At 35.2% G+C, this 24343-nt stretch overlaps 1 protein-coding gene across 1 annotated transcript; it reads left to right on the top strand.

Moving 5' to 3' along the window:
• Nucleotides 1–232: 232 nt before the first annotated feature.
• LOC137387652 (kinesin-associated protein 3-like) lies at nucleotides 233–24295 on the top strand. The gene is made up of 18 exons (XM_068074133.1): nucleotides 233–325; nucleotides 2947–3076; nucleotides 6019–6178; nucleotides 6266–6358; nucleotides 6938–7044; nucleotides 8200–8340; nucleotides 9351–9537; nucleotides 10728–10906; nucleotides 11830–11992; nucleotides 12193–12293; nucleotides 16064–16193; nucleotides 17433–17542; nucleotides 19045–19210; nucleotides 20259–20437; nucleotides 22643–22821; nucleotides 23648–23793; nucleotides 23933–24049; nucleotides 24162–24295. Exons 1-18 carry the CDS (start codon nucleotides 288–290, stop codon nucleotides 24266–24268), a joined length of 2433 nt encoding a protein of 810 aa, XP_067930234.1. The 5' UTR covers nucleotides 233–287; the 3' UTR covers nucleotides 24269–24295.
• The last annotated feature ends 48 nt before the right edge of the window (nucleotides 24296–24343 follow it).

The raw sequence follows: 24343 nt of genomic DNA, 5'->3' as shown, positions 1-24343 counted from the left end.
TTCATGCCGACGACGACCTTCACCTAAAGATAGTCCCAAAAATTAGACTCACCAAGGTGGTATCGCTTCTCACAACAACGAACAAACATTGCTAATATGAAGCGATTTAAAGAACTGAGCAAGCATTCTTGCTTACAGGTATCGGACTAAAGCATTTTGTTCAACAGAGACAGCAAAGGAAGGATAGCGTTTGATATGATACTAAAGCAGGTCAATTAGAAAAGCCAGGCCAAAATATTTAGTCAAAATTAATTTTATTGAATTATTTTTGCTTAAAAGTTGTAAAGATGGATATGATGCCAGAGGAAGCCAGATTCTTGAAAAGGTAAATTTTCATCTTATTTATGCTATCGTGTGTTTAACCGATTATTAGGCCTACAAGATTCTTTTGAAAACTTACTTTAGACTTATTTGCTAATTTTATTTCTGTATAGTTTCGATACAGTTTAAATAATATCATACATTTAATAGATTCGGAATAATATAAGAAAAATGCAAAGCCTTGTGAGTCAAATTTCATGCGGTGCTTAGCGTCTCTCTTTATAATTAATTGTGGGGAAATTTGAATCTTGTCATCTAATTATTTAACATCTGGTTATACAGTTTTTGTTCCTGAAAATTGATTGCGTTTACAAACTCAAATGTTCAGTTATTATTTCTAATTACCAGGCATATCTTTCATGTGTGTGTACAAAGATCTCGACGAACTACAGTGTATGTTGAAGTGTTGTTTTCACAAAGTTGTAGAATTGGCTGTTACTTAGATTCCTGTTGTAGTGGCAGCTCAGCTAAGTTTGGTTATGATAGCGTCACAGTTTTTTTTTATCTCAAATACTAGTTATCATAATTATACTCTAAGTTAGGCAGACAATCACCTTAATATTATTTTCAATTCCTTCCTGAACGTTTATATATCTATAGATTATTTTGGTTGGTGTTGTACAAGTGCAATATTGGCTAATACTGTTGGTAATGAATACACTGCGCAAGAAAATTACAAATGCTTCCCATATGTTTTGCATAATTTTTATTATGAAAAACTGTAATAACTTTGAATAATACAATTGAAATTAAAAATTGACACTACCTTGAATCATCCTAACACACCTGAAATGCATGTCAATGTAATATTATTTGGTCTATACTTTGATCGTATGCTTTACTTAGATTTCATTCAGGTTCAGTTTGTAAACATGCTAGTGTGTAAACATATGAACATATAAACAGTATGTATACATATGGTAACTAGAAAATCCACTGTCATACAGTCCACGACCAAAAGTGATATTGGAAAAAAGAAAGGGTACTGATGGTTGAGAAATGTAATATTAGCAGTCAAATGGCACTGCAGTGCAATAGGATAATTGCAATGGTAGTTGTAATGTACTGGGTGTGGGTGTTATTATATACAACAAACAACAATAATGAAAGGAAAAGATTATACCTTTATATCTCTCCCCTGCAATAGGAGAAATGCAATATTGGCCAATATTAGAAGTACAATGCACTGTTATTATTAGAATAACCAATATTATTAATATAGTAATAATATAAAGCCAATGTACAATTTTGTTTACATTTCAAAACATCATAGCTAGCAATATCAAGAAGTTGTGACATTTATATAGATTTTTAGAAAATCTATTTAAAAATGTGTTCGGTCATGACAAACAGCAATAATGAAATGAAAAGATTATATGTTTATATCTCTCCCCCTGCAATAGGAGAAATGCAATATTAGAAGTAAAATGCACTGATATTATTAGAATAACCAATATTATTAATACAGTAATAATAGAAAACCAATGCACAATTTTGCTTACATTTCAAAACGTCATAGCTAACAATATCAAGAAGAATATTCAAACTTATAATTAAATATTGTAATAATCTCATTAGAATCGTTAGAAAAAAATATCATCGTCATTTCCTTTACTTTCACTGCTTTGGACATCAGCTAGAATGCCAGAGTACTCAAAAGTTTCCAAAATGTCAGTTACTTTGAAATCGGCAAAAAGGAAACGATTTCTGTACTTCTACGTTAATTACAGAAACCGTCGCCAATTCGACAATGCTATAGACTGGGGAAATGTGCACATTACTTTTTTGTGAAATGCGCACGACTTAATTGTTCTCTTTTCTGTCGCTCGGCATTTCGTTTGGCGGTCTCAATGTTGATAAAAGTAAGGCTTGGCCAGTTTTAATAACGATTTTCGGCCAAATAAATCTGTCTATTTATGTATAATCCGATCAGATGGGTTAGTTTTAAGATTTTGCGGTAACCTTTCAAAGACTTGGTAACATGTTTAAATAGGTTTGTATGTGTTTTGTATCATTATTATACTTTAATCTATCTACAAAAAAATGGTTAAATTTGTTGATGAGATTTCGATGCAAGGGTTTCGACATTGTTGATGAATAATTTTCGTAAGTTGGGTGCACATGCATTTATTATAAAATCTCTCAAACATTCGCTCCGCTCGTGTTTGGTCATGAGATAATGAGCTTAGCATGTTCTGTTTGTGTATGATTTTAAATATTTTATTTTTGCAAATAGAGTAGCCAAGCATACGTAAACATTCATGCTCTGGACACATTTGGCCTAAATTAAATGTTGACCAAGGTGTACCTAAAGTCGATATGATCAGCTTGCTGTTGGTGTGTTCGTTGGTCTGGGGTGGGTTGATGTTTGTTGTAAGGGTTCAAGAGCCAACTTTGTTGATATTAATCATTAAGTTCATTCCTCAGCAGATAACCAATAAAATCACCTGTCTTGTAATATAATGCAGCATCATATGGGAGTTGTCACAACTTATATTGGCAAACTAACATGATGGGACAACTTTTAATTATCTAAAATTTGTTTCAGTTGTCTCAATCATCTACATAGCTTGTATCGCAGTGCTATATAAATAAAAGCATTGTCGAACCTGTTTATTTTGACAGAAAGGTGAAAGGTGGTAGCATAGACGTTCATCCAACAGAGAAGGCTTTGATTGTTAACTATGAATTGGAAGCGACAATACTTGGAGAAATGGGAGACGCCATGCTCGGAGAGAGAAAGGAGTGTCAAAAGGTACATGACAGAATTTATTTAGACTCGTCACTCTAGTTTAGCTCTTTAAACTGGGGAAGTAAAGTTGCCATATTGCAATGTCAACTTTCTATGTTTATGCATTCTGAAGACCTCATTTCATGCTTTTGGCTAGAAAGCAAGGGCTATTATAGCAACAGAACCTCTGAAATGTTGGGGATAATTTTAAAAAAACAGTCATTTAGTTTTAGAGGTCTTTGTTTGTGGTTAAGGAAGATAACTTCTGGTTGAGTATTAACATCACTGTTAATACTCTACCAGAATCTGTTAATCAAGCTGTTCAATGCTCTAGGATGAGAAGGCCGGTGTAGTCACTTGTTGCCTGTTCTCTTTAACTAGACGGTTCTGAATCGATCTGTCATAAAAATATATATACTTTTAACACTTTCTGTTCTGCCAGCAAATAAATACTTTTTTTTTACTTGATGAGGAAATATATTTGTCTCTTCAAATAAAACGCACCCGACTTCACCTTGGGACCATTCTTAATGTACAAGTATTACACGTAAGGGCTTTGACTACTGATCTGTTTGTCTGCTGAATTTTTTTATGTGGTTTAGCTTCTTCATTGCTTAATACTCTAGAGTGTAAGATCTGCCCATTCAGTAAATAGAATTTTAGGCTTGGGTGTTTGTAACAAAATATAATATTTTGTAGTGATTTGTATTTTCCCCAATCACTCCATAATTCTCTCACTAGCAATGTACTGCTTTAGAACTAGTTTTAGCAAATCTGGAAGTTTCTTTTTTGACTTTCCTATTTAAAAAGCTTTAAAACGATTGCAGGTTTTGCAAATTTACTAATTCGGTTATCTAATGAATGCATTTAATTCAGGGCTGTTTTGTCCAAAGAAAAAGTGGTCAGGAGACTGTCAGTCAGTAGTTGCCGAAGACTGACTCGACCGTGCGGGGAGGGTCTGGGAGGGGAGCAGAAGCACCCTCCCAGAGAAGGGGGTTCGGGGGACCTCCCCCGAGAAAATTTTGAGAATTAACAGCAAAATTAGAGCATTTTAAAGTGTATCTTGTATTATTTAAAGGTTGAATTGCGACAAAATTCACATTACAGTTATTTGGTATCAAAAGATTCACCATGTCTTACTCACTTGTGTTGTAGGTTCCAAATATGTGGAAAGGTGATTACAAGCTCTTAAAAGCTCAAAAGCGAAAAGCCGCCATAGATTGGAATCTCTTTATTTTTCTGACGTAGTCATGAAATTTGGTTATTGTCTTGTCACATGATGTTCTCACGTGAGTTGAAAGGCCAATAAAAATCTCAATATAAAACTTATCGTAGCACTAGTTTATGACAAACACTTCGGGTTTTACCGAAGACCCCGTATCAAATATAGATGCTCGCTACTTTACAGTTTTGTTTCGGTTTAGTCTAATCGGCAAGTCGTAATTGGATCATGTGACCCAATACTTGGCAAATAATTTCTGCAGCACTTTTCGATTATCACAAGTGACCAAAGGCTCATCATGATTATCAGACAATGATATGTGCTCCTTCAAGCTAAGGCTAAAAATTAAACGAATTTTTACAGTAAGTTACAAGATATCACTGCTGAAAGTGATAGCATTACAATGACGATAAAACAAACTCATAAGAACAATAGACATGGTTTTATTGAATGCGTGAAGTACATTTTTGAAAATATTTCGACGAATAAGGTTGCATGAAAGTGTAAACAGAAACCATCTACTACAACTACGTCACATTTGAGCCGTTTTAGAAAGAGAATCCAAACTACAGCGGTCTCGTGCGACTGCGATTAACTGTTGGTTTTTGAGCTTTTAAGAGCTTGTAATCACATTTCCACATATTTTGCACCTACAACACAACAGAGTAAAATCTGAGTGAATCTTTCCATATCAAATAACTGCAATGTGAATTTTGTTGCAAGTCAACCTTTAAGGTGGATATCCAGGTCCTCCCAAGTTGAGTCATTTCAAGTCTTGCAAAGAGAGCTAGCTACAGAATTATATGGTTTTGAGTTGTAACCATATATATGTATATTTACATTTATATTCCTAAATATACATACATGTACATGTGTACATAGAAGATTGATTGTTATAGCTTGACACTTGTCTTTTAAAATTTAAATTCAAGAGCACCTGTTTCAGTTATATTAATAAGTTTAAATAATATTTTACATGCACCAGGGAAAGACAACAAATAAATTACTTGGCCTGCTTAAAACTTTCTATGTTTAAATTATGGCCACTTAGGAATACAATGAGCAACAAACTTGGCCTGCAAACACAAACATACATGTACATGTGTACATAGAAGATTGATTGTTGTAGCTTGAAACTTGTCTTTTAAAAAGCTCTTCTTCTGTCAATGTGTCCATGGCAGAAATATTTTACAACTGATTCTGTATCTATTTCATCATCTTTATATATGTGTAACATTAGAAGATTATTTAGACAGCTTGCCCCATGGTGTTCCTCATCAATCTTTAGATTCGCTTCAATGCAGAAAAGTATCTCTCGCCTACTGCATTGGTGGCAGGCAAAACCAATACTTAGATTGGTGATATCCAAGGGAGATAACCAATACTAGATTAGTGAGCCTCTCCACTTCATCGCCAGTTGCTAGAGCGCAACGTTGCGCTGGAGCGCTAGGTAATTAGTTGTTGGAAATTCCAAGTGAATGAGCTTAGACTGAAATTCTTACTAATTAGCCGTCGAAGATCACTAGAAGGTTGGGGCTACTCAGCTGCCCAGCCGCCTCAGGGAATACGGGCCTGTGAATTTTAGTGTCACGTAATGATTTCCACTATGTACGCTATGTCGATTTCACAATTTCCGAGATTTTGACTGAAGAAAAGTGCTCCGGATGGTTCCGGGGTCTCCTAATAGGACAATACAGTACTGATTTAATTGCTTCATGATTAATGCTCTGCCTGTGCCCTTTAGGTGATTCGAATTCGTACTCTCAATGAGAATACAAACATTGGTGCACTCTCACGAGAGATTATCGACAAGTGTAGGCTTATACACCCCACAAAACTGCCAGAGGTGGAACAGCTGTTATACTATCTTCAAAACAGAAAGGAGTCATCTTCTGCTGGCACAGGTTGGTTTATTTTGAGTCAACAGCAATTGTCTTCTCTGTGTTTTTCCTGTCAGCTGATTAAATAATGAGTTTATATCTTTTCTGCAGGCTCCACGAAAAAGTCCGAGTTGAGTGAGCGTCCTCTTGATGGTGATTTAGATACTACAGAGATTGATGAAACGGCCAACATTAATGATGTCGGTGAGTGAATAAGGTCGACATAGAATAACCACAAAAATTGCTAACTGTAGTTGGTTGCCATGACAATCAAACAGCAACTCTACATTATTTCAACATACACATTTTGGTTATAAAATTTTTCAAATATTTACTCAATTTTTAAAACTTTGCGGTAAGTTTTAATTCAACACTATAAATAATTTCTATGATCAAACAGCAACTCGACATTATTTTAACATATACATTTTAACAAAAATTTTCAAATATTTACTCAATTTTTTAAAATTTGCGTAAATATTTAATTCAACACTCTGAATAATTTCTGTACATATTGCCTGATGTTTCGCAAAACATAGTATTGAACGTATATATCTAGTGTTGTAAGTCTGTACATATATACGCAGGTTTCCTTTATATAGTTGGGTTCAAATGATATTAAAGAGCTCCCCACCTTCAGTTTGTAGTCTTAAAATCCTAAGGAGTCTAATGTAACCTGCAGTGATGATAAAGAAGAATGCGATTTAATGGTGTTATGTTACATTTGTCTATGATGCCAACAGCAGTCTGGTGTAAAAGAGAAATATATTGGAAACATTTCAGAGGAGTATCTCGAGCTCATGTATGAAGACCTTCCAGAGAAACAGCGGGCATCAGCATTAATACTCCAGCTGGCGAGGAACCCAGACAACCTGCAGGAGTTGTTTGAGGTATGTTTTAGGTCTCTTGATGTGCGGCCGCTGTTGACATACATGCATCTATATATATATATATATATATATATATCTTAATGTTTGTTTGTCTGTCCTTCTGTACTTTTGTCTGTCCAGCTAGTACATGTATATTTACATGTATTTGCATATCTCATTCAGATTCAAAATACCTTAGCTGTATATTCTTACATACAGTGTCTTTGTAAAGTAATTTTGCATTTACTACATACTCTTAATGTATAATGAGCCAAAGACATAATTACTGTAATAATGTGGGAGATCATCACATATAAAGGTAGGTTTTAGACAATATTGAAAAACTGAATTTATTCGAAGTGCTTTAAAGCCAAACCTTCCACATCTACAAGTAAATCATATGAAATGACATAAATGTGTTTATCTGCTCCTCCACGTAAGATTAAGTTTTTATCTTAGTTCTGGTTAAAATCAAACCGTGTTCATACACCCGTTAGTTATATAGTAGAAAACTTATCATTATTTTTATACAATATAGTCATAGTATTTAAATTCAATATCAGTTCAAGTTCTCTTTACATGAATGTACATACACAAGTGATATCTTGTATGCACTTTAGTATTCTCTATACTTGCTTTTTAGAAAATTTTAACCAACTGGTTTCTATAGCAGTATTGGCAAATTTCTGAACATCACCAACATCACCGAACTGTAGCTAGTTGATTTCTGGATTATTTAAACCAGAAAGTGTAGCGGTGCTTATTTAATATCCACTATGTTTTTCATCATATCTTCCTCTATCGCTGCACATTGATGAAGCTTGCAGTGCCCACAATTAATAATAATTAGTTTTTACATAATGCTTTCTTTGTCGATTTTAGCTACTTAACTGTTTTTGTAAACTACCAGTGCATATGTTGTTGTTACTTCTGAAGTTTTTTATTCGACTCTGAAGCATTTTCAATGAGACTATCCAGTGAAAGTATCAAATATATAACATCCTAGACACTTGTTTGCACTTCATCAAAGCAACTTTTACTCTGTAATTTAGAAAATTTAGCACTATCTTAAAACATGTGTTTGAAGTCGATGTTTATTAGTTTTAAAATTCTTGCCAAGGTGCTCAGAAAATGACAGCTTATTTGATGAGTGCCAAAACCAAAATGCTGTTGTAGAATGAGACCGTGGTTGGAGCTCTCGCTCGAGTTCTTCGAGAGGATTGGAAGAAATCTATGGAACTCAGTACAAATATAGTCTATGTGTTTTTTTGTTTCTCTTCTTTCTCACAGTTCCACGGAGTGATCGCTCATTTTAAGGTCAGTAGGTCGACTCACAGCTCACGAGTTTTGTTTACCGTCATCATTTCTTAAATTTTATTTGTAGTCGTCATTTTAACAAAGTGGCTAGGGATAGTTCGTACATCAAGCGCATTGATATATTCTGGTCAATCCGCTGAACAATTTGCATTTGGTTCATACTTGAAAACTTTCTCTCGATGATGCAGGTGTATCAGTATTGCTGAAGTACAGTTAATGTTTGTGATATTCTTTGTGTTCAATTCAACTATAAAGCTTTAATTGTTGAGATTGTTGTATGTAATATCGCTAGGTGCCATTTCTGTTAAATCAATCGTGCTGTTATTGCATCACATGTTGCGATGGCAGCCGTTGTGCATTGGAGTGTTTGCATGGTGCTGAATATTGTGTCTATTCTGAGGTATCACAAATTTTAGGTTCGTGTTATCAATGTTTATACTTTTGTGATGCCAATTGTTGTATTACTAGTTACTGTCTTGTCAACTGTTGTGTTGCTAGTTACTGTAGCGTCAACCGTTGTGCTACTTGTTACTGCAGTTTCAACTGTTGTGCTACTTGTTACTGTAGTGTCAACTGTTGCGCTACTTGTTACTGTAGTGTCAACTGTTGTGCTATTTGTTACTGTAGTTTCAACTGTTGTGTTACTTGTTACTGTAGTGTCAACTGTTGTGCTACTTGTTACTGTGATGTCAACTGTTGTGCTACTTGTTACTGTAGGGTCAACTGTTGTGCTACTTGTCACTGTAGTATCAACTGTTGTGTTACTTGTTACTGTAGTGTCAACTGTTGTGCTACTTGTTACTGTAGTATCAACTGTTGTGCTACTTGTTACTGTAGTGTCAACTGTTGTGCTACTTATTACTGTAGTGTCAACTGTTGTGCTACTTGTTACTGTAGTGTCAACTGTTGTGCTACTTGTTACTGTAGTTGCAACGGTTGTGCTACTTGTTACTGTAGCGTCAACTGTTGTACTACTTGTTACTGTAGTGTCAAATGTTACATTATTGCAGATAGGTGCGCTGACAATGCAGATAATAGAACATGAAATGAAGAAGTATGCTCTATGGAAAGAGGAACTGTCAAGGAAAGCAAAGCCAGTTGAGGGAAAGGCTGGTGATAAGGCTGCCATGAAGGACTATGATAAGACAAAAAAGAAGTTTGATGGTTTAGTCAAGAAACAGGATCAACTCTTAAGAGGTACAGACCAATATTACTTCTTTGAGTGTGAACTGTTTAGTCGTATATCTATATCCTGTTACCTTATATTTGAGCATACTCAGTGTAGCTGAAACTTTTGTTTATTGTAACCCTTTCAGTGTATAAATAACTAATAACTTAATAATTAACCTAATAAATAACTTAAATAACTAACAGTTTTGTGCATACAAATCATAAATATTGGCACGCCACAAGACATAGTGTATGACTGGCTTCCTTAGACTTTGTCTGTCTACTGGGACCTTTTGTAGACTGATTACAACATGCACTATAACCAAATTGTTACATAATAGATATTTAAATGCAGGAGTTGTCATCGATTTTACAGGCATTGTACATCTATGATTCTGTGAAAAGGTCAACAACTCCTACGGTTAATTGTGGTTTGACCCAAATAGCTGATGAGATTATTATTAACACTCAAGTAATGATGCCATAGTTAGTGTAATATAGCACTTTCTAGCAACTGCAATGAGATGGCTCTTTGTGTAATTAACAATATGCGTGATCATTTGTCAAACAAATTATTACCAATATATAAAAAGTTGTATTATAATTATACCAATTTTTGCTGAATATATATTTTCATGTGGAGCTCACGCAAGTAAAATATGTATAAGTTTAATAGTTAATTAAATTTATTGTTTATGAAACATGTTTGGCTGTCTAATATTTATACCTGATGTTTACAGTGTGTTTCTACCTGATGTTTATACCCGATGTTTATAGTGTTTCTACCTGATGTTTATAGTGTGTTTGTATCTGATGTTTATACCTGATGTTTAGACCTGATGTTTATACCTGATGTTTATAGTGTGTTTTTACCTGGTGTTTATACCCGATGGTTATAGTGTTTCTACCTGATGTTTATAGTGTGTTTATATCTGATGTTTATACTTGATGTTTAGACCTGATGTTTATACCTGATGTTTATAGTGTGTTTCTACCTGATGTTTGTACCCGATGTTTATAGTGTTTCTACCTGATGTTTATAGTGTGTTTATATCTGATGTTTATACTTGATGTTTAGACCTGATGTTTATACCTGATGTTTATAGTGTGTTTCTACCTGATGTTTATACCCAATGTTTATAGTGTTTCTACCTGATGTTTATACTTGATGTTTATACCTGATGTTTATACCTGATGTTTATACCTGATGTTTATAGTGTGCTTTTACCTGCTACTCAACCTGTCTGAGGTACTGGATGTGGAGCGTAAAATGAGAAACAAGTCGATAGTAAAGATGCTTGTCAGCTGCCTGGACCGAGAGCACCATGAGCTCCTCATCCTGGTTGTCAGCTTTCTAAAGAAGCTCAGTATTTTCATTGAGAACAAGACAGAGATGGTGAGAGTTTACCTGCCATCCTTGAGTTTGCTATTAGTTAGCCTTTTGGATAGTCAGCAGGCTTTGTAATAGTCATCAGGTTTTTGATAGTCAGCAAGTTTTTTGATAGTCAGCAGGTTTTTTGATAGTCAGCAGGTTTTTTGATAGTCAGCAGGTTTTTTGATAGTCAGCAGGTTTTTTGATAGTCAGCAGGTTTTTTGATAGTCAGCAGGTTTTTTGATAGTCAGCAGGTTTTTTGATAGTCAGCAGGTTTTTTGATAGTCAGCAGGTTTTTTGATAGTCAGCAGGTTTTTTGATAGTCAGCAGGTTTTTTGATAGTCAGCAGGTTTTTTGATAGTCAGCAGGTTTTTTGATAGTCAGCAGGTTTTTTGATAGTCAGCAGGTTTTGTCTCAAGCTTGTATCTGACTTACAGCACAGTAAAGTCAAATACATTTATAATGTTCAACAGTTGCTGAAATGTTTTGCGTGCTTCAGTTATGACATGCATAGCATGTGCTTTCGATGGTCCAACTATTCAGTATTTGTGCAGAACACATTTATCCTGTTCAGATACCATTAGCTGATTGATTCTTTGAGCCTCAAACACACTTGATGGATTTTTAAAGCTCTAAAAAATACTTAGCTCACCATTGCAAAAGATTTGTTCGCATATAAAAAAATAGAAGGCAATTTTTAAAATGCCCTTCAATGCTGAGCTTTAATGGTCATGATCATTTTTTATACAACCATAAAGAAGAAAATATCAGCAAGACCTGTTAGGTGTAGCCACCCAAAAAATCCGTGATTTTTGCATTGTTCTGATAGAAATTCATGTATGTATTTCCATTAGCCCAGTCATTGTGTCATTTTAATGTATATTTCGCCCAGTGAGTAATTGTGTTCATCTTGTGTGTATCCATCAACCCTTCAATGCTTCATGTAGGCCGAGTGCAATGTGATAGAAAAGCTTACGAAGTTGGTGCCAGTTGACCACGAGGACCTACTCAACATCACTCTAAGGCTACTGCTCAACCTAAGTTTTGACGGCGAAGAAAGGTCAAAGATGGTCAAGTATGGAATGCTTCCCAAGCTTGTCAGTCTTCTCAGTGAGTCCTCCGTAGATCTTATATAGATCTCTAAGGTTTGGTCATTTCCCATTTTACCATTGCTGCACATTTTGTCAAAGACCTATCGCTATTATCTGTGCTCACATTTTACTGTTATTGACACTCTCAATACTTGGGTACTCATGAGTACTCTGTAGTAATAGTACTTACAGTAGTAATAGTACTTATCCATTTTACAGATAATGACAATCATCAACTCATTGTGCTCTCTATACTCTACCATATCAGTATGGATGACAAGTGTAAGTCTATGTTTACTTACACTGACTGCATTCCTATGGTAAGTCCAACAATATATTTGTGCTGTCATATAGCGACTCTTGTTTGTGGTTTTGGAGTTGTGTTACCATATTTCAATGAGAGGACAATTCAATCCATCTTATTACAACATTACCAATGGCTAGCATCTAGCCAGAAATATCACTACATAACTCAACTGTGACAAAAAGTGAGGGTAAAAATTATTTTACCATAGCAAAAAATCATCATAGATAGCTTGGCAGAAGGTTTGGGTGGTATGTACGTCTGTCAACTCGAAGTTTCGCGAATGGACTTTAAAGAAGCATTCGATTATTATAGTTTATGAATCTAAGGCTATCTTTTCACTCTGATAGGTGCTCATAAGTGTTTTAAATCATCCAATATTAGCGTGAGTTGGGTACCTCTATGGTTTGAACATCCTAACTTTTCACCAAATAGCTAGACATCACATCTTATTGTCCTCGAGCAAGAGTCATGCTGTTTACCTTCGAGTGTAGCAAGTCACCCAAAATGCACTAACTGAAAAATAATGTATTCGCAAAAATGATATTAAATACAAATGTATTTTTGTTAGTGAGCTTCGATAAGTAATGATCTTTTCTTAAAATCATTAGAGCTGTTTATGAATATTTTTGTTAAATTTATGTGAAATAGTGTAATCCAGGGCGAGTTTAATAGAAATGATCGTAAACAACTTAAAGTCGATGAAGAGTAATTCCGATGTGAATCACTGAAACTACTGTAAATCGTCGACTTGGGAAGTTAATCTGTATTAATAATTACTCTGCCCTGTATGTTGAAACTAATATGTTGGAGCAAATATTCTCACTGGAGAATGTTGCATTTTGTTTAAGTCATCCCATAGCCCAAAAAAGCTTGAATGACAAGTACTTCAGGTACTTCAGGTACTTCAGGTACTTCAGGTACTTCAGGTACTTCAAGTACTTCAGGTAACAAAAATAAAAAAGCGTCATTTAAAATATTAAATTATATGTGAAAAACTAAGTAAATAAAATGTCAATAAATAAAAACAGGTTTTATTGTCTTATTGACTTTACACAAAGGAACGTAAGTTTAGCCTAGGTGATATGGGACATGAACAGTGTATAAGGGTGGGATACAAATTTTGAGTTAGTATAACTTGGACTGCATGAACCTTAAAGTAACATGTCAGATTTTTATATTGGTTGTTTTACGTTTCATTTTAAATTATCCCAACCAACCTCTTCACTTTCACTCATTTCACGTTTTTCTTGTGTACCTTTAACTTTCTGCCTTACAATAACTCCATTATCTCTTTTACAATAACTTCTGGAAGGTTTTGGGTACTTTTTACAGAATTGAGTGGAAAATGTTTGCGCATGTTTTTTTAGATGTTTTTATTGCCTTTTACACCACAAATAACATTCTAGCTGGTTTTCTTGGGTTTTGTAATTATAGAAGGAAGGTATAAAACGCTACTACCGAGAACCAAACTATGTGAAAGAGAACTGCATGTATATCGTACTCATTTACAAAGTACATTGTTTCAAGGAACTTCTTACGTCATATGTTAGAAGTTGATTGTCATGCGAAGACAAACATTTGCTCCAATATTCTGTCATATGTCACAAGCCCGTGTATTGAGGTGATCTTTTGAGGTTGAGGTTTGACTGTTTAATCAGTCATTCACAGAGCTTCATGTTCCTAGTAACCACTTTTACTGAAAACTGCATTTGTTCTCAGAGATATCTTACAGGTTTATACAGTTAATAATAGTCGTCTTTTGGCAATAATCAATTGAGCTCATAGACATTTGTAATCTTATGTTCTGCTTGACATAACAGCATTTCATGAAAGTCAGTCTGGCCTTGGATGTGGAAGGGTTGATGACTAATTTAGATTTCACTTGTGTTACATGGTAATCCTTCACTGTTGTTTAACTTGCTATCAATAATTTGCTATCAATAATATTTTGCTATTCATGTTTTTGAGATTTTATAAAATTTTTGCCAGTTTTTTTAGCATATTGTGACTTCACATACAGTTAAATATGTCAAGTAAAGCCTCATCCCAGCTTTATATTATAAATGAAACCATCCATAGTAACACCTTTGGTCAACTTCTTTTTGTAATTTCAATTCATCCATGATTACTCAATCATTAAAAGATAGTTCTGTGAGTATACCCACTGAACATATATGATATAATTAACAGACAAATTCCCTTCATCAAAGGTTATACAACTTTACATAGAGGCAACAGTCCCCGACTTTTGATCCTACAAGACACAACTAATCAATGATAGCAACAGCCCAAATGCGTCTAACAACAAAATCAATTTGCAATCATAAAAACAAATCGGTGATGCTATATGAATTTTTTATATCAAGCAATAAAGTTTGACAGCAGTTTGTACCGTAAAGCTACATAAAAAACACTGAATGAGCGTCAATATTGCATAACATAGAATATGGGACTATTTGTCATATACAGTCAAACATGGATAACTCGAACTTCAAGGGACCGAGCAAAAGTGTTCGAATTATCAGAGCGTTCAAGTTATCAGAGCACTGTCACAAGTCCATATATTTACTTATTTATTAGTAGATACATGTACATATACAAACTATAATATAAATCAAAAGCACAAATGGCTTGTTTCAAATTAAATGCTTCTAATGTAAAGTTTAAAACGTTTTCATGAAAAAGTATAAAGATTTTTCTATCACTTGAAATTGGTTTGTTGTTTGAGGTGATGTTATTGCCAGGACGTTTTTCAGATTGACATTGGCAAAACTTGATCGTTGTTGAAATGCTCAAAAGAAAAGACATTTTTTTCTTTTGGGGTTTTACCCACGATCAATTTTGCCGTTTTTTCTTGAAGTTTATGCAGATTACCTTACTTTACCTGGGATTCGTTAAGAGCAACACTCCGAGGCAGTTCAATTAGAAGTTTTACGGTACATTCTATATCACTCACGCTTTTTTAATAGATACTTATTGAATGTACACACGTATACTGTGTTTAGGTAAAACGGTGAATAGTTTTTTGTAGCTCAGACAACGTATACGTTTAATTACAACATTTTTTAAGACGTTTTAAACATTCAACATTCCGACGTTGATTCAACACGGAATCAACGTCGGAAAACTATTCATCACGGGCTAGCCGGGTCACGCACTCAAGGATTTTCGCCACGCACATACAAAACAACATGCGATTTTTGTTTTGTCTGTGCGTGGCGAAAATCCTTGCGCGCGTGACCCGGCTAGCCCGTGCTATTCATCGTATCGCAGTATAAATCAAATTTCACCAAACTTTTAGAAAAGTCGTTGACAAAAATATTTTGCCGATGGTGGTAATAACGACGCCTATGAATTACGAAAAGATGAAGTTTACCTCTATGGCTTTGAATAAAGTGATTTTCTAAAGCGATAACAACCGTTTCGGTAGCCGTTGGGCAAAAAACAGTTCGAATTAACAGTGTTGAGTTCGAGTTATCTATAGCAATTTATCATTACGTGGGAACGGACCAAAGGAAATGTTCGAATTAACCATGTGTTCGAGCTATCCGTGGACGAGTTATCCATGTTTGACTGTACTAAGAAAAGATTTAAAGTGGTTTCAAGACATCTGTAAAAGCTTGTATGAATGATAAATGATGTCATGTATTTTCATCATATAGAATGTTCAGTATGGGTAGATTAAAAAACCTCCAATTATTACCGTAGGATTATTGATTTCCAGATGCGTGACGCTTCTAATGGTTGCACACAACACACGCTTGCAGGTTTTCATGTTTACAGGTAATGAAGATGATCCTGGAAGCTCCCGGAGACAGGGTGGACCTTGAGCTTATGTGTCTTTCCATAAATCTGGCCTGTCACAAGAGGAATGCTCAGATCATTTGCGAAAGCAAAGGCAAAGGTCCCTCAGGTATTTGTTCTAGCCAGGTATATCTTCATTGTGATTGATCACGCGCGTGAGACCTCTCAATTCTTGTAAAAGTATTTTATTGTTTCTTATGAATTGTTGGCTTTATGGTACAAGTTGATCTGATGAAATTTATTGATTTGTCTAAAAAAACTCATAACATCACTGAGTTGTTTTCCTTTTTTGAAATTGATTTTATTTTTAGACATATCTGGACTGTTGCTATCATTGATTAGTTCTGTCTTGTCAGATCAAAAATTGGGAATTGTCACCTCTACATAAATTTAATAGCTCTCAGTGAGGACAATGTATTTGTCATAATTATATCATATTAGCATTAAGGCCAGTGTTGTCCTGGATTTCCTTAATTTCAATCAGATAGCCCCCAGCGCGCGTGTAGATTTTAATGCAAATTGTTACACCTCTTTTACGACAACAATCCATGTGCTTGTTCATGAAGTGCATTTGTCCTTAATGAATGTGAAGGTGAGTCCTAGAGTTTCTAATCTGATGGCTGTTTAAGAGCCTGGTTCTCAGGAACGTGGCAGAGTTAGCAAATGATGGCAGACTAACAAATAGGCATACACACCCACATGACACTCACGCTCGTGTGCACACATACAATGATAAAGTGTGATTTATTGATAGAGGTATTGTCTACGGGCATACTCACAAAACTATCTTTAAATTATTGAGTAATCGAGGATTGATTGAAGTTACTAAAACATGCACCATCAGATCAGCAAATAGAGTCTTAAAGTGGCTATTGTCTGCTCCTGTCTTTAGTTACTTCCTACTCCTACCAACAATCCACTTCATGTAAACAAATTGTAATCACAGACGAAGCAACGGTGCTGCCACTTTTTGGCATCTTTTAATTTATGACTCTGTTGATAGTTTTATAAAGTTTCGATAGCTATGAGTTATAGATGAATACAGTCGAACCTTCGCATGTGTATTTAATTTCCTGTGAAATATTGTGGAGCAAGGATTTTCCTAAGAATACACTCTAGTTTGTTTGCAGCACAAAAAGCCTACAGCGGATGCATCAATAGATAGTGCCATTCATTTCTGCATTACATAATCTATGACTCCATAGATGTAGGTTACGTGCGGGTACTGTACACAGTTCCATAGATGTAGGTTATGTGCGGGTACTGTACACAACTAATACTAACGACAATTTCATATCTAACCTGGGCTGGTTACCATGGTTACGCTAACATAAGTATTGCTTTGCAGGTCTTCATGTGCTCATGAAAAGGGCTTTCAAGTTCAAAGACTCGTTCATTCTCAAGATGCTAAGGAACATTTCTCAGCATGACGACCTTGAGATTAAGATGAAGTTTGTTGTGAGTATCACTCGCTGTTGAAATATAGCAGCATGGAGGAGGAAAGTTGGGGGTGGAGGAAAGTTGGGGGGGAGAGAAGTTGGGGAGGAGGGAAGTTGGGGGTGGAGGGAAGTTGGAGGTGGAGGGGAGCTGGGGGTGGAGGGAAGTTGGGGGTGAAGGGAAGTTGGGGGTGGAGGGAAGTTAGGGGTGGAGGGAAGTTGGAGGTGGAGGGAAGCTGGGGGTGGAGGGAAGCTGGGGGTGGAGGGAGGGGTGAGGTAGTTAACATGGGGTCTATTCTCTTCTACCAAACTGCACAAGCACTGGGGATGTAATTGTTTATGTTCAGAAATATGACACAATGCTAATCAGAAAGCGGTCTAGTTTATCAAAAGTTCAGGTCTTTTTCTTGTGCTTGATTTTGTTAACAGGCTGATAGTTATCAATTCTTGCTTTCTATTTGGCTTTGGAAGCTCCAAACAATCCCGCCTTACCCACTACTTCCTTTATTGAATTCTCTTATCAAAAATCTGTTTGGTAGTAGTAAATCTAATGTGCTTTTCATTTCCTTATAGTGTTGCTTTTGCAGTTTCAATGCAAATGGCTTACTACAGGTCATACTGGTAGTCGAAAGTGGTCTGTCATAATTTTCCCGTGTGAACAAATCAGTAAATCTTTATTCTAAAAAGGAAAACAAGTTTACACTATGAAATGTAGCATTTTAAATGTGCTAAAATATAGAGTGGAAAGTAATTCAATGTTCTAAAGCTGGTTTATGTAGACACATATGTAGCCTGTAGTTTCTGAGGAAACTTCCACAGAGTTAGAGATCGTACAGTTCTCATGAGCAAAGCTCTTAGGCTATTGATTCGCACCGGTTCAGTGAGCTGGTGAAAGCAAATCTCAAGCATTTTATAGATTCACGAAACTAGTAAAATGCTAAAATTACATGAATCCATGAACAATAGGGTCATCTGATTGCAAAATGTTAAGCTGAAAAAAAAGCAATTCCTCAAAATTCTCATGTTTAAGATTTCATACCTGTGTACGCATTTACTGTACGATCACTCTTAGACAGTTAACAGTTACGCAGTGTTTTACCTTGCAAAATTATTGTTTTTAATGATCTTTTTTAAAAGCTTGTTTTTAAAAAAAATTTTGTAAAAAAGTCTATTTATGAAGTTTTCCATGATTGCATTTTCACAGAAATGTATGGACAAAAACTAAATCAAAGCCTTGAAAAACGACATTTCAAGGCTATTGAGATAGCTTGTTTTATGGCACCGTCGACTTGGTACCGGCATTGTTTATCACAAGATCGATATTGTTTATCACAAGATCAATATCGTTTACCACAAGATCGATATCGTTTATCACAAGATCGATATCGTTTATCACAAGATCGATATTGTTTATCACAAGATCGATATCGTTTATCACAAGATCGATATCGTTTATCACAAGATCGATATCGTTTATCACAAGATCGATATTGTTTGAACTGTGAAAGTCTTGAACTCATTTAGGATTACATCAGCGACCTGACAACAGCGATCATGAAAAATAATGAGGACGACTTCATCTTGGAATGTGTCGGCATCCTCGCCAATCTCACCATCGCTGACCTCGATTATGAACTTCTTCTCAAGGAGTACAATCTTATCCCATGGATACACAGCAAGCTCAAGCCAGGTACTATTCATTCCTTCATTCATTGGTTTATTCATCAATTCATTCATTCCTTCATTCATTGATTCATTCATTGATTTATTCATTGATTCATTCATTGATCGATTCATTTATTTTCACTGAATCGTCAAAATATTCTACTAATACATGAGACTTTCATATGTTATATTGTATCCATGCAGCTTTTCTTTATCACGCTAGTAAATATTAACATTAATTTTATGTAAAACAAATTTACTATGCTATGATTTCATTCGTGAATCTGGATTTTTGAAAATGTATTTTTATAATGTTTGAGTTTGTGATCTGGCTGCAATAAATGGTACTTTGGAATGGAAGCACTGTAGGTTTATAAAGTTGTGATTAATCAGCCATTGAACAATATGGCCTCAATGAGCTTGCTTTAGGCCTAGGTGGAATGTTAGGTACTCGGTCTTTTGTAAAATAGTTTCATTCATGGATATTTGATGGTCAAATGAATTGTCCAACTCTGTGTAGTTTTCAAGTTGCCTACCATTACTGAGTCAACAGGGTTATACTTCTAATTATAAATTTAATTTGTCCCAATATCTGCATTGTATGTTAAAACCTTCATATGTTAGATCAAATGTTCCTATAAACATGCATTGTAATTCATTCAATTCGTTCCGCAGTCTCACAGCATATAATAGCTGCAAAAATTATGGCAATAAATTGAATGCATTAATTGTAAAATTTAAGGAGAGGCTTTGATAATAGTGATGTCATCATAATAGCCTGTCATCTCTAGTTTAGACCAGGTGAAGTTTAGACTAGCTTAGCTTATAAATTACTCTTCGCCTGTATTTTTTCACCTTTCACCTATCTCTTCAGTTTAATTCATGAAATTTCGATGCATAAAGGAGCTTCCAATGTCGCATGTTGGCAATAAATTTGGGTGTCAAATACTTGCTTCTTTTGCGTGTTAAAAATTTGTATTCTTGGATGTAAGTAGGAATTTCTAGGGGTTTGACACGGGATCATTGACATTACGAAGCGTTTAATATCTGACTGTTGGTGACACGCATTGCAGGTGCTTGCGAGGATGATCTGATGTTAGAGGTTATCATGCTGTGTGGTACTGTCTGTAATGATGACACCTGTGCAAAGCTGCTTGCAGATTCGGGCATCATACAAAGTCTCATCGATCTCCTAAATGCCAAGCAGGAAGACGATGAGATTGTCTGTCAGATTATTTATGTGTTTTATCAGGTATGTACCGTTGTTTGTTTTCATTAGTGTTACTATTATAGTTATAAATATTTAATGGTTTGTATGTTTCTAAGGTATACAGGATGTAGATATCAATCAACTTCGAGTAAAAGAAACATAAATGTTGTACAGTAGACGCTCCTGCAACAAATAATCCATGAATGTTTACGTTATGGGAATTTATATTATACGAAGCATAAAATACATGTAAATACTTAATCCATGGGTCAGGAACCTTTTTGTCTGAGAGAGCCACAAAACCCACATGTTTTGAAATTTAATTCTAGGAGAGCCATATGTATATTTTGAATCTCAAAAACATAAAATGGAAAAGGAAAACCAACAAATTTATCAAGTTTGAGCAGTTTTAGGGAATAAAAAAGTGGATTTATTTTGAACAACAGCGTTATAACAAATATATTTTTATAAGTACTTCTTACTATTAATGCGACTTCTGATGTTGCATGTTTTTGCTGATAGCTTTGTAGTCTGGTTGATACGTAGTGAAGTTCAGTTTCATGCAGGCATTTACGCTTCCATCTGTTTAGCATGACCGCAGGTTCGTCTTAATATTCTTCATGTGTGAGGATGACTGCTCGCATACATATGTAGAGCCAAACTTGGTCCAAACGTACAGCGGAGTACAGAAAACACTAAAAACTCTTTGCTGCACGTGCCACATCAAAAAGTCGCAAATGAAAATATATTTTTATTAAATGGACGTTATTTGTTTTTGTTTGTTGTTACTGTAATTTCAGCATTATTTTTATTATTGTTACTTAAATTAACAGCAAAATTATAGATTATTTTTTCCACTGATTTATCTAAGAGCCAGATGAAATTATCAAATCATCATCACCTATTGCTGTAGGCCACATATGGCTTTACAGACATAGGTTCCTTACCCCTGGCCTAATCTATTCCAAGATTTTTCTAAACTTACCCTTTTGGCCTTTCCAAAAATAAAAAAACTAAACCTAGTTTTTAATTTAATGAATGTAGAGTAACTGTGATATTTGTATCGACAACTTTTCCCTGCCCCTTATCACTTTCACTTGGTTTAGGTTCATGACTATGGTAAAATTATGCTAAGGAGACAGCACACCTTCAATGTCAATTTAAATCGATTTTTCTACACAGCCAGATTTTTGCTGCATAGAAGAGAAAAGTTATTGTGTATGTCTAAACTAGTGTAAAACAAAAAATATATCTTTACTATAATAAAAGCAGTTTTTGTCTGCTTCTCTTCAACCAGGGTTAGAGGTTAGCACAAAGGATGCATCATTCTGGATTAGAACACATGACATTCAGCTTGCTAGGCCAACAAACCAACATTTCAACATTTAGTTATTATACCTGATTGTCTCTCATGGCCCACTAGACCACTAGAGTGCTAGTGTTATTAATAATACATTTGGCTCTGACTCATACGTAACAACAAGGATTTGATTCGCTACATTCTTTATGCATAAAATGGTTTACAGTTGATGTGGGTTGTTCCTTGAATGTATTGATGTAAATAGTGATTAGCGGACCTTGCGTGAGTCAGAAGGCCTTATTGGTAGTTTTATTAACACCTCTATTCGGTGCGGTCCTCGGTTGATTGTTAAGCTTTTTATGTTTGCCTCACATCCATCAAACTTCCACGAAGTTTTATATGTAAAATGGTGTTGCATTTCATACATTTATTTTACTCTCAGATTGTCTAGAAATCCAGCCAAGATTATAAGAATTTATAATTAATATAGTTTTGGAGTTATATTTTGCCGACATAGATTTTACAGCCATATATTTTTCAAATGGAAAACTTTGTCACCGCTAGCGCAAGTTGTCCATTGTTAGGTATCAACAGCAAATATTGTTACGGTAATGCTAATAAAGAAGTGTTATTTATAGCTACAACCTTACATCTTTAAAGGTACACAGGCTATGTGAAATTTTTCAATGCTCATTCCATTTAGTGACTCTTTAAGCATGGCCAGTTTACCAATTCATTTTACTTTTTTTATAAACGATATTGATTTTTTTAATTCCATAAATTCATTTCTCATCATCCCGGTCTTTTCACCAAGCTTCTGGTGTAGTAGGAACTTTGTGTGATAGAAGCTGTTGAGATAGCATTCACCGCTAGTTCTACTATATCTTATACCTTTCTGGCATCGCTGACCGCTGGTCTAAAAACCTGACATGATTAAATTTTGACAGATGATATTTCACGAGTCAACGACGGAGGTGATAATAAAACAGACGCAAGCTCCGGCGTATCTTATCGACCTCATGCATGATAAAAATGCGGAGATCAGGAGGGTATGCGAGAATACCCTTGATATCATTGCTGAAGTTGACCAAGACTGGACAATGAAGATACAACAGGAAAAATTCAGGTAGATAGATATGACACGTTTCATAATTATTGCATAGGTGAAACAGTCAAGATGAGACAACTCAGTGTTAAAACCAAACAGCAAAAATATTATACCGAATGCTACCAACTAGCTTTGAGTGTATGAGGAAAATCAAATACCTGACTTTGTCTGACTTGTCAGTGCGCACCAAATCGCATGAAATCACAAAATTTAAAAATGATTGCAGCATGAAAGGTAGCATGATAGCTTCATTTATGTTTATGTATTGATGTTATGTAGCATTTTTTGCAATCATTGCAAAATCTGCTACATAACATTAATTAGTACTAACTTGAGCTTTATAGCCTTATAAACTGAGACATCTACCCTCGAGCAGTGTCACTTATTCTTGACATTCATACATTACAATCTCTCTTATAATGCATGTAATATAAATATTCCATATTTTTGATGAAATGGTTATATTTTTAAGCAATTATTTTCAAGTGACTCGGTAATCATTTCAAATCAAATTTTTTCAGTACATTTGGAATTTTATTTTAAGAATCGCTACCTGCTCATCAGTGCATTAGTCATAATAAAGCATGAGTCATATGATGGAGGATTTGTAAATATAAAGCACTACTGAAATGCACAGGGTCTATTCTCTTAATATTTCTCCATCGTTTATCCTCAACCATTTACACTTTGGAATTTTATGCACCAGTATATATGACTTGAATAATTTGGCTTAGACCACATTGGTCAACCAAAGTCTAGTTCACAAGGTTAGCAAAATGGCTGCTTCATAAAATAATCCAGAAATGGTTTGCGTGCTGAAATGAATCTCTCAGTAATTCTTAAGGTGGCACAACTCTCAATGGCTGGAGATGGTTGAGAATCGATCGATGGACGATGATCTAAATGGGGAATATGACAGGCCTGACCATGATGCTGATGCATATATTCAAGGCACTGAAGCCCTCGATCGCCCAGAATACATGTTTGCAGGTGACCATTTCACGAATTACTTGTGAATGACAATCAAATCAGAAAATGACATCATTTCCATGTTTTAATCTCCTTGGAATGCTGGATAACATAAATTAAACGTTAATTATATCACTCTCCATGTTCTTTATTATATTAGACTACAATGACATGATGATGGAGGGTAATGTCACCCCTGAATATATAGATGAGCCAGCTTATGTTGACAATGGGCGCTACATCAACGTGCCACCAGACATGCTGGAACAAAATGGAGGTAGGCTATTTTGCTGTCTTAGGTCCTTTTACCCCGTAGACAATGTACAATTTTTAGTGGTTCATCTGAAAAATTATAATAACCTCATATTTTAGCATAGACTATGTTGCAGGAATTGGTGGAGACTATTACAACACCCCTCCTCCTCACTATGGTTACTCAGATCGCCAGTACTACCAAGATCCTTACGGACGACCTGTTAGTCGTGGTGGCTACTGAAGACAATCGAGCCAGTTGCATATAGTATGGCTCTGAAAGTAGCATGCCAATCATCCAAAATGTCCGTCCATATCT

The sequence above is a fragment of the Watersipora subatra genome, chromosome 2 (assembly GCF_963576615.1).
Source record: "Watersipora subatra chromosome 2, tzWatSuba1.1, whole genome shotgun sequence".
NCBI classification, from domain to species: Eukaryota; Metazoa; Bryozoa; class Gymnolaemata; order Cheilostomatida; family Watersiporidae; genus Watersipora; species Watersipora subatra.
This window is presented reverse-complemented; position numbering and strand designations above follow the sequence as displayed.